This window comes from Rhinolophus sinicus, chromosome 1 (genome assembly GCF_057876585.1).
Source record: "Rhinolophus sinicus isolate RSI-liver-muscle chromosome 1, RSI-T2T, whole genome shotgun sequence".
Lineage (NCBI taxonomy): Eukaryota > Metazoa > Chordata > Mammalia > Chiroptera > Rhinolophidae > Rhinolophus > Rhinolophus sinicus.
Window position 1 is genome coordinate 35,948,756 of NC_142501.1, and position 11,589 is coordinate 35,960,344.

An 11,589-nucleotide genomic window follows, 5' to 3' on the forward strand; every position below is an offset into this window, starting at 1 on the left:
GCCTACATGATGTCAAATTTTTAAGTATTGGACTGATCAATCTTCCACTTTGTACACACACAGAAACGTAAGGAGTCCACCTATATACTAAGGGAATAAAAAATGATGACTACAATTGGCTATGCTAATACAATATAACACAAACATGCCAAAGAGTTTTAAACAAGTATCAATCAGACAATAGCCAATTAAGCTTCTAAATGCTTTGAGGCATGGCATACCTTAGAGTCTCTGATTTTTCTTTTTATCAGAAACTAAGATGTGCACATACTCGTATATGCAAAGAACTCCCATAAAACTTTACAAAATAGTTGGTTCCATGACAAAAGCTTAGACGTTTCATTTCTTGTTAATTGCAAGAGCAAAACATAAACAGATGTCAAGGGAAATTCTTATTAGATAAGAAGAAAATAATTTTTGGAGTTTTCTTTTTAAAAACTTTACAGGCCTTTTCATATCAACTCTTCAAAGAAAGGTGTACCATGTAGCACAATTTCATAATCAAAATTTTCCTATTACTTGAGTTTATTTTCTGTTACTATGTGATGCAAATATTTTGCCTACATTATTTTTAAGTTTATGAAAAGAATTCATTATATTCTACCTGCCTAATGCAAACTTCTTTTATAAAAATGACAAAATTCTGTCAAAAGTCAGGGTTTTATAACAAACCCTGATTTTAAAATAATTTTGTGCTCTGCTTCAATTTGTAGCTATATTCTTACTGGTTCTCGGGCTTCTTTAATGCCCGCCTCCTGTATTTTTGCTTCTTTACAAAATAAATAAAACATCTGAGAAATGGTTATATATTTATATATACATATACAGTTATTAGAGCTATATGTCCATATGGACAATCTTGCTATTAATACCTATTTTGAAGATAAGGTAAATATCAAAGGTTTAAAGGACAAAACTTTCTGCAAGGGCTACACAGATGAAGGGGCAAAGAAATAGACAATACATCAATGAGCACAAGTCAGATATCCAAACTTCTGTTACCAGAGAAATTATGTAGCAACTCAAAAATATGGGCAACATGCACGATCGTCATATAAAATGGGTGGCAGCTATATTTCCTAATAAGTTGTGACCGGAATGTTAAGCCTGACTTGATGTGCTCTTAGCTACTACCCATGTCAATACACTCACTAGTATGTATAGTGTCATCAAATTAACCAAGTCGAGTCACTTACGAATCTAAAACTATGCCTTCTGCTATTTCACAAACATGCACAAATAGGAGAGCAAATGTAAGAATCCATCTCAGGTTATGTCCCGGAAAGTGAAGCCATGTGTTGTGATGAATTTGTACTTTTGAGCTTTGACTTCCCCACCCTGAAAAAAAGAGAAAAAAGTAAAGAGATAAACAAAGGGATCAATTATAATCATGGAAATAATTTACACTGAAATACTTTGGAGGGGTTCATGAAACCTTAGTGCTTTCTAAGATAGCAGTAGAAATCCTAGTCTATTCTTATTGTTAAAAAAATATAACAATTTCAACTTATTTTTACAAGACTGCCTAGGTTAACACATTAACATGTGTTGCATTGTTCAGGAATAACACCAACTCTGAGTGACAACATGATTATTTCATGCTAATCAGAGCTCTTCCTGACACATGTCCGATTCATTCAAAAACAAAACACTAATGATGATATTAATAAAAACAATTTGGTGTCTAAAATCTTTCAAAACATGGGATCTGTGGGGGAGGTAACAAAAAAAAAGCCATATTTGGTGATGAAATGAAGGACTCATTAGTTGAGTCAACTCTTCTTAATCACATGCATATCATGTAACAAAAATAATAACTTATGAAGGGGCCAGTACTATTCAACAGTTGGAGTGATAGGATTTCTCAGAGAAATCTAAAATTTTGTTCATTGATGACCTTTTAAGCAGGTTCAACATTATAGGTTCACCTTTAGCTCATCACTGAAGAAAACAATATTTTAGTAAAATTTTGATGGTTTCTCTTCAAAAGACAGTCAGAGTAGTGCCAACTCATACACGGTGTACTAGGAAAGGACTCCACTTTGTTTCCTTTTGTCACCCTTTTTTTCTCACTGCTCTCAAGAAGTTAATTGGGTGCCAAAAATGAATTATTAATTGTTGAATTGCAATTTAAAAAATGGATGTTCTACTTTTGGTCAAAGGGCATTCTTAATGTCCTACAAATAATACCACATATATGACCAGTGTTTCCATAAATGGCCACTGTAATCCCCATATATTTAATGTCTACATTTGTTTAACATGAATAACTATGTGCCAAGAGTATGTTGGCCTCTGCATGATATGATATGACATGTAACAGAAATTATGTGATCACTGTTAGAATGCCAGCCACTCAATTAATGTTTGTTAAATGAATAAATAAAAGCATACAAATTAACTTTAAACCTTCCTTTAAAGCAGATCATTAAATTATGCTAGCCTTCTTGAGAAAATCAGATAACTTTTTCATTTATTTTTATGAACAAAATCATACTATCAATCATATTAAACACCAAATTTAAAATAGTGGTTACTGTGAAGGGATAGGAATGTAGAATGTGGGAAGAGTAACAGGATCATGAAATGGTACAGAGGGATTCACTCATATTCTTGTTGTTAGATTCCATAAGATGAGTGGGGTAGGTTCAATAAATGTTTATTATAATAGTCTCTGCCTTTTTTATATATGTATATATGTAAACTGTAAAATAATAGGGAAAACTGTGTTTTTAACTCTTTTCCAAATATTTTGCACGTGTATTCTTTCTACCTGAAACACATCCCATCACTCGTACTTTAAGGTGCATGCTCTGTATCTTTAAAGTCCCCCACATGTCATTCTCTATGCAATCTTCCCCACAGTTCTAGCAGGTCAGTTCCCAGGATAACGTGTTCCTACATCTGTAGTTAGGCTTACAATGTGATATACAGTAGACTTCCCTTATCCTCGGGGGATACGTTCCAAGACCCCCAGTGGATGCCTGAAACTGCAGATATTACCAAACCCTAAATATACTATGTTCTTTTCCAATACATACATACATACCTGCGATAAAGTTTAATACACAAATTAGGTAAAGTAAGAGTTTAACAACAATAACTAATAATAAAATAGAACAATTTTAACGATACACTATAATAAAAGTTATGTGAATGTGGTTTTTCTCTCTTTCTCTCTCTCAAAATATCTCATCATACTGTATTCACTGTTCCACTTACAGGAAGCACTTTATGACTTCTCTTTAGCGTGTGTGAATTGCCAGCACCACTACTCTTGCACTTTGAGGCCATTACTAAGTAAAATAAAGGTGACTTGAACACAAGCACTGTGATACCACGACAGTCAATCTGATAACCAAGGTGGCTCCGTAGTAACTATGGGTGCGTAGCATATACTTTGTGGAAACACTGGACAAAGGGATGATTCACATCCCCAGTGGGACAAAGCAGGACAGCATGAGATTTCATCATGCTACTTAGAACAACATGTGATTTAAAACTTACGGATTGTTTATTTCTGGAATTTTCCATTTAGTATTTTCTGACTGCAGTTGACTGCAAGTAAATGAAACCATGGATAAAGGGGGACTACTGTAGTCATTTCTCTTAACTTTGACACATCTGTTTCGCTAGACTATTCCAGTGAATAGTCCAGGCAAGTACTGTGTTTTACCCATTTTCCATTCTCTTTACCTAGCACAAAGCAAGTGCTCAACAAACGCTTTAGATCTGTCTCATGTAATTTTCTTTTGCCTCTTTTTTAAAAATTGCTGCTGATACTGGAAGTCCATATCTAAGACAGCATGTGGCTTCTATTTTACCTACAGAATACCATATGCCAAAAATATAAATAATTGGAAAACACAAAATACTTGCTTGTTCTTTTCTCACAGAGTTATATATTAGTTTTCATGTTGGAAAAATTAGTCAACATTATACCAAATTTCAGCTATTAAGAAGCCTGTTTTAAGACTCATAGAAATAGAGACCAAAGGCATGGTTACCAAAAGGGAAAGAATGGGGGAATGTGTGAAAAGGGGAAGGAGAATACTGTCAATAATAATTGTGAAAGTTTGCACGGTAACAGATGATTACTAGAATTAGTAGAGTGATCAGATCGTAAGGTATAAAAATGTCAAATTCCTATATTGTATACTGGAACTAATATAACCAATATAAAAAGAAGACTGCTTCATAAACATTAGGCAATATAATATAGGGCAGTAGATTACTTACCAATAAACAATATTGGAAAAGTGATAAACAACAGGAAGACATGAGGAACCAGGTTGAGGGCATCCACAAAGCAGGGATTTTGTAATACACCATTGCAGATATCATATGAAGAAATGTTGTTACCACAGAATGAAAGGCTCATTTCTTCTTATATGGTTTATTCTAAAATGAAGAGACAAGTGGAACAGCCTCTTAGAACTAAATTCTCCTTCATCAAATTATAGCCTTAAAAAGGTGTTACTTTAAGTTCTCAGACCAACCATGCAATGTTGGTGGTGTTGTTCACAATTCACAGAGGAGGAAACTGAGATTTAGATTGATTCAGGAACTTGTCTACCAGTAGAGTGGCCAGTATCCACACCCACGTCTGTCTGACTATAAACTAACTGTTTGCCCCACTGTATCACACAGTCTTCTATTTTTTTTTTAAAGAAAATATCTATGCCTATTAAAATAAGAAGGAGCTTAAGATTTTAACCTCACTGGACTTTGTTTCTTTTCCATTTTTATGTCACCCTACACTCTCAGTTAGATTATTAAAAGTTGGGAAAGATTTGAATAACTAAAGTAGTACCTTTTCTCTCTTCCCTTTCATTGATAATTGATTTAGCAATGGTCACGAACAATATTTTTTCCTAGAAAGAAAACAGAATGTTACACAGTAAAGATTTGCCACAGTAGGCGAACTATTATTGGAAAAAACAAATTTTCAAGCAAAAGTTTTATAAAGCATTATAGAAATAGAACAATTAGTTAGAAAGCCTATGTGTTTATAGTCTATAAAAGCTTATACAACATTCCTCTCAGATATTATTTCTGGTAACTCTTTTTTAAAATAAATTATCGATGTTCTCTGGTTGAGACTGGTTTTCATCTTTAAAAAGTCATTTTTTAATAAAAACTCAAGATGAGGTTATATACTTGGAAAATCCTTACCAACTATTAAGATTCTAAGCTGGATAAAAGAATTAAAAAGGACTTGAGATTTTTTTTAATAACAGTAAAACGGAAGTTATCAGTTCATAATTATGTGTTAGATGTATTTCTGGTAAAGATAGAAAAAACAGAAAGTAAAAAACAGTAGCTAGTAATAGAATTTGTAAGGCTACTTCCTTTGTTTAGTGGAGATGATAAAAATAAACTTTAAGCCCACTCTAAATTGAAAGACATGTGTAAATGGTTTATTTATTTTAGCTGGTTTCGTAATTTTGGACAAAATACGAAATTATAATATTCCAATTTGCCACACTTATAAACCTTGATATTTAATCATTATCATTGAGTCAGATGCTAAAAAATATAATCTGAACTTGCAAAAGATACACTTCATTAGCTCTAAGCATTGCCTGCCTAGTATTGAATCGATCCTGAAGCCAACCAAATAAGTACCATTTGGATAAACGTGTGTGACTGTGGAAAGGAAATATCAGAGAAGCACAACAACCTGAAAAAGTCAAAGAACATTTTCAGCCATGTACCTGATGTCTGGGATGCTAGGCCATTAATTAATTTACTGTAAAAATACTTCTTGATGCTGATCATGTACTAGACACGAGGAATCCAATAGTGCACATGACAGAAACAGTCCCTGTGGTCTTACACTGCATCGGTTAGACTACACTTATCCCAGTAGTTCTTGGTATAATGTAAAGGTTATGATCTAAAACAGAAGTATATACAATGACCTAATCACACTAAGGTGCACACTTCAAATTGGTGAAGCAAAAACTTTAGAAAGATTTCTTCCTTCTACCATAATTGCTAACCTCACATTTCCCCCTGGTTCCCAACCTGTTCCCTGTCTCTCACCACATCTCTCCTTTTGCTTTTTCCTTTCCCTGGTCTTTCATCCCCTTCCTCTTGACCCTTAGCCACCTTCTCCAACATCCAGTGTGTAGGTGGCACATTCTAACAGCCAGCCCATAGTACAACCCAACATGGATAAAAGAAAGAAGTAAATTTACTGTGGATATGCTGAAAAATATTGTGTTTACCTAAGGCATTTTTATTCAATCAGGATTTTTAACTAATTCTTAAATCTCCAATTGTCATTCACTGTTTCCCTCCCAGACCCCAGGTTAAGTAGTGCTGTTGCTGGCTAAACTCTGTCACATGACATCCTTCAGCCCCCGCCCCTTCTGGATCTGGCTAGTTCAGCTAAGCACTGACAGAGGCCCCAGCATCAAGGAGGAGAGAGGGAAGAGGGACCAGATAGGAAGACATGACATTTTTCTCCCCACCAGCATAAACCCAAGGAAAGATGTTCAATGACAGCCAATAGTGTTGGAGAACTTTACTGAATAAACTGTAAAGACAAACGTCAAAAGCAAATGTTTGATCATAGGGATTGTCTATAGAGCAGAAAACAGAAAGAAAATACACTTTCGTGACCAAACTTAGGATTTCATAGCAAGGTTACTACTCTCAGTATTCTAATTCTTTGAAATGCATTGTATGAAGAACTCCACTCAGGAGTTATAAAACTTGGATTTAGTTGGTGAATATAAGGTAAAGTAAGTGAAAACTAGTACTTCTGTCCTGTTCATCCAGCAGAAAGTGTCAGTTCTAATGCAGTAGCAATCCCTGAGAACTTAACATGCTGGAAACACCTAAAGAAAACATACTAAAAGTAACATTAAAGCTTTCATTCTTACATACACGGTAACTCATTTTTCAGTTATTCAGAGATTAACCAAATTATGTTATGATAAAGAAACACGACATTTTAAAGAATTTACTTAGGACTTTATCATTATCTAGGGCATTTTCACTTATGAAATTCATAAGTGAATTTCATAAGAAGATCACTTATGAAAACAAATATAATAACTTTAAGTTATTTAGCCGATGGTTCATAAAATATGAACAGAAAGATGTCTGTCTGGTTATCTATTTACCTATTTGTCTGTCTGTCTGTCTGTCTGTCTATCTATCCATCTATAAATGACAGATCCAAGAAGGAAAATCACTAGTAAAAATGACCACTGACTTCTGATCCAGTGCCTGATCTGAATGCTCCCACTGAAGTTCTATCGCATACCAAATGTTGGAACTACTCAGCAGATAAAATTCCTTAGACCGACACTCCAACGGGATTTTTTTTGTTTTGTTTTTAAATCCAAACTGAACAAACAAAGCAACAAATAAATACCTTGGGCAATCGCTTGAAGCTGCTTCAAATCCCTACTGGTGCACTTGCGCTACCTTCAAAACACCGGCTTCTTACAATGTGTTAAGTGTAGGTTTCAAACCGAGAAGCAGAACTCCTAAAAAGCAGAGTAACAAAAATTAAGCATATAGAAAGCTACTTTACCAACAATACAGAAACATCTAAAAGAAAAAAAAAATAGTAATAACTCCTTGCACTATCTACAGTTGGTTTAAGTAGGAGCCGGCAGAATTTTGTAAGAAAGCTGGAAATCTGATCCCCACGCCCTCTCATCTCCGGCTGGGGCCCGGTCCCTTAATCCTAGAAATAGCCACCGTGAAGGCAAAACGCTGCGAGAGTGAGCGGGCGCCTTTTGGGGGCCGAAATGTTAGGTCCAAATAGACAGTTTACAGTTATTCTTAAAAATTTCATATGATATTGATGTAAAAGACTTACTCCGAAGGCAGAGATTTCCTCCCCTAGCCGAAGGACGCAGGGCGCCGGAGTGGATTATTTTTAGGGTAGTGGGAGATCAGCTGCTGCCTCCTATCGAGTTTCTAAATTGCACAAACTGCTCTGGTGCTCTGGGCTGGGGCGGACGCGGCGACTCCGAGGCAGGAAACTGGGCAGAAGCCCCGAGCGCAGCGTCTGGGACTGGAGACCCTCCCCACCCCCGCTCGGCCCAGCTTTCCGCACCGGAGCGGCAAATTTGGGGAGCGCGGTGCAAAGGTTTTATAAACACCAGTAATATGCGTCCCCGAAACTTCGTTAGACACAGATACTTGCAATACATGAGTCAATGATTCACCGGAGTCGGGATTTTAAACGTTAAAACACGCAAAGCACTCACTTGCACTTGTAATTTTTTTTTCCCCTGGGCTCTGCTTGAGACCTTTTATTAACCACATAAGGAAGCAGATTTGGGGATTTCACCACCTTTCCCCTGAGCGGACCCGGGAAACGAAGGGCTCATTCCAGGCAGAGGAACCGGCTGCCGGGCTGTAACCGTGCCTGTGAATGTCTCACAGGAGCAAGGCAGACTCAAGCCGAATAAGTGCCCCAGCGGCCGGAGAACTTGGTTACTCCTGGGGACGCGTGGCCGCGCTACCGCAGCCCGACCCTTACCCTAGCTCCTCAAAGTGGGACCTTGGCTCCTACGGCTGCACAAACAGTTCCCTCCACTCTTGCTCCCGACCAAAGAGATCATGTATTCTCAAGAAGATAACGTGTTTAAAATACACTCACCCCACAATAACTCCCCCCAGGGCGCAAGCCGTAAATTGTCTCGGACAACTTTAATTAACACTCGATTTTTCTCAAGGGCCAATGCTCAGTCAGCTTGAATCACTGTTTTCAGCAAGTGTCCTAATCTGATAAAGGATGGTCTGGCAGGCGGGCTTGTGCATCTGTGGCTACACGCGCGACCCCCAAAGGGCACCGCTCCAGGACTGCCGGAACCAGGACTGGTTCTGGGACCTGAACCCTAAACCCCGGCGGCCTCCCGGCCTCTCCCACTGTATGTAAGCAGAGGCCAATTCCCGCCCTGCACGCTCTGGGGGATTTCTCCATGGGCGCCTCACTCTGGGTTGTTTCCCGGATGGGTGCGGGGCCTCGGCCAGCGACTGAAGCTTGAACCCGTGGCCGCTAGGGGTCTGCAGGGCCTCGTGGGGCGACACCCAGAGGGCGCGACGACGCTCAGAGGCCTTTAAAAACTTAGCAACTGCACCCTAGAGCTGTTTGGCAGGCGGAGCGATAAAAGAGCATGTTTCAAGAATGGGATTCCGAGATACTAAGGATGGAACCAAGGGAGACCCCGTGAACAAGCTGGAAATGGGACTAGAGGCTCTTCAGGGAATCTCGGGAGAGAGAACTGGAAATGGTGGGGTGGAGGGTGCAAATAATCCCCAAATATAGGCTCTGAGTGTGACTACACAAAATCAAGTTGACTTTGGGATTTTAAAAAAATATGTTACCATTAAGATCATTTAGAATGATAAAGAGTCATGCTTATTGAACAAACTTTGGAAGTTAATGGGAAAGTATAAGGGAGACCAATGAGCCCCCAAACCTATAAAACTACTGGAAACATTTTGTTATATTTTAACAAAAACAAGCCATATAGAGCAGTAATTAAAAACATGGATGCGGGAGCTACCCTGCTGTTAAATCCTGCTATCCCACTTGTTAGCTCAGAGACTTTCTGGATGAGTACTTTAATCCCTCTGTGTGTTTCCTCAACTATTCAATGGGACAAATTTAAAAAAAAAAATGCTTCATAGTTTTGATGTGAGGGTAAATGAGATAATCCCTTTAAAGGACTGAGAGAATGCCTGCCCCTTCAGTAAAAACTAACAGTACGCTATGTTTATTTTTTTCTATGCATATTTTATATTGTTGGCAATCACAAAACAATGTGTCTCCTCAGTAATTTTTTAAAAACAATTATTTCCCAATGGTATTTTAAAATCCTTATAGAAATCATGTAAATGGCTGTATAGTATTCCATTGTGTGGCTATACCATAATTTTAAATTCATTTTCCCATTGTTAGGCATAGAATTGCCACATTTCTCACAACCATATTTAATCCTATGATGAACTCTTCTTATGAAGTTTTTTGTAGCAGATAATTTCTTTAAGATACATTCTCTGAAAAGTAATTAGAGTCAAAAGTGGTACATATTCTTAAGGCTGTGAATACAGAATGCAAAATTACTTTCCTAAAAAGTTTGTATTAACTTTCCCCAAACTGTATATGAACTTCTGTAACAAAGTGAAATGCTTGATATCTCTGATTCCATCTTGGGCAAGCCTGCTTTGTTCCCATGGCTTCTTGCATATAGACATGCTAATAATTAGAGGAATTCTACTTTTGGCTTGAGTATTACAAAAACAGCCCCTTACCAGAAAGGGCCTCTCCCAAGGAGGTAAAGGAAGTACGTATTGTTTATCAAAGATTTTCAGGAACCTCCTGACTGGACTCACATCAACCAGGGTCAACAAACCAAGCACAGTCTTCCTAGGACCCCTGCTGGAGCCTAGATGTCTGGGGTCCACAGTCAGTAACCTCTTGCCCCTCCCATTTCCCCCTTCCCTTGTTATAAAAGAAGCCTGAACTCTTAATAAGGATATTAATCACGTGTCATATGTATGACAAATATTTTTCTTGTTTGCCATTTTAAAAAATGATTGTGGTTCTGCCTTTACAAAAAAAAATAAACAATTGTTTACAGACATTTTACAAATGTATAAAGATTTATTAAAGCACACATCCTGTGCTAGATCTCCTGCTGGCCACAGAGGTCAGTGATGAGTCTTTTATAAGGGCACTAATCCCATTCATAAGGACTCCACTCCCATGACCTAATCACCTCCCAAAAGCCTCACCGACTAATACCAGTTCCTTTGGGGGTTAGTATTTCAACCTATGGATTTCAGGGGGGACACAAACACAAACAGACCATAACACAAACCTAAAACCATTTTTTCCTACATCTGATAGAAATATGAAATATTGACAGAGCTTTTGTATTCGGGTCTAGGATCTACTTTGGATTTAACTTTGTGTATGAGATAGAAGTTGAGGTTTGAGGAGGGATTGGGGAAGTTGTTTGTTTGTTTGTTTGTTTTGGCAATGTCTTTATTCAGTTTTGATATCAGGATTTTGTTGGCCTCATAAAATAAATTTGGAAGTATTCCTTCCCCTCTGTTTTCTGGTGGGGAAAATGGTAAGATTATTATTTTCCCACAAATTTTTGATAGAATTCAAAGTTGAAGCCATGTGTGCTTGGAATTTTCTTTGTAAATGGCTGTTATTTAAGAACTTAATTTCTTTGCTAGATATAGGGGTACACAAATTTTGTTTGCTATTTCTTCCCATGTTAGTTTAGATAACCTGTGTTTTTTGAGGAATTTAATCTAATATTTAAGAGCCTTGGCACACAGTTGTTTATAATATTTCCTTAGTATCCTTTTGATGTCTATAGGATTTTTATTGATATCCCCTCTTTCATTATTGATATTGGTAGTTTGCACTGTCTCTTTGTGTTTTATTGATCAGTATGGGTAGAGATTCAATTTTATTTAGCTTAAAAAATAATTTTGGTGTCATTGACTTTGTATTGTCTAATTTTCTTTCAAATTTCTTCGACTCATTGTTTATAAATAAATCTTTTAGTGTCAAATATTTGGAGATTATCCAGA

At 37.2% G+C, this 11,589-nt stretch overlaps 1 protein-coding gene across 9 annotated transcripts in view; it reads right to left on the reverse strand.

Moving 5' to 3' along the window:
• ABCC9 (ATP binding cassette subfamily C member 9) overlaps positions 1–8,759 on the reverse strand; it is a 107,781-nt gene extending 99,022 nt beyond the window's left edge. For 6 of the 9 annotated variants that reach the window (XM_074325939.2, XM_074325938.2, XM_019738062.3 and 3 more), the window contains exons 1-5: positions 7,844–8,592; positions 7,391–7,505; positions 4,814–4,874; positions 4,240–4,401; positions 1,197–1,338 (exon numbers count right to left, since the gene is read on the reverse strand). In XM_074325939.2, coding sequence (XP_074182040.1) covers positions 1,197–1,338; positions 4,240–4,381 — 284 coding nt within the window. In that variant the 5' untranslated portion in view covers positions 4,382–4,401; positions 4,814–4,874; positions 7,391–7,505; positions 7,844–8,592. Of the gene's footprint in view, positions 1–1,196; positions 1,339–4,239; positions 4,402–4,813; positions 4,875–7,390; positions 7,506–7,843; positions 8,593–8,632 lie in introns of those variants that run through there. The other 3 variants (XM_074325936.2, XM_074325937.2, XM_088798318.1) reach the window with 3 other exon arrangements.
• Positions 8,760–11,589: the final 2,830 nt, after the last annotated feature.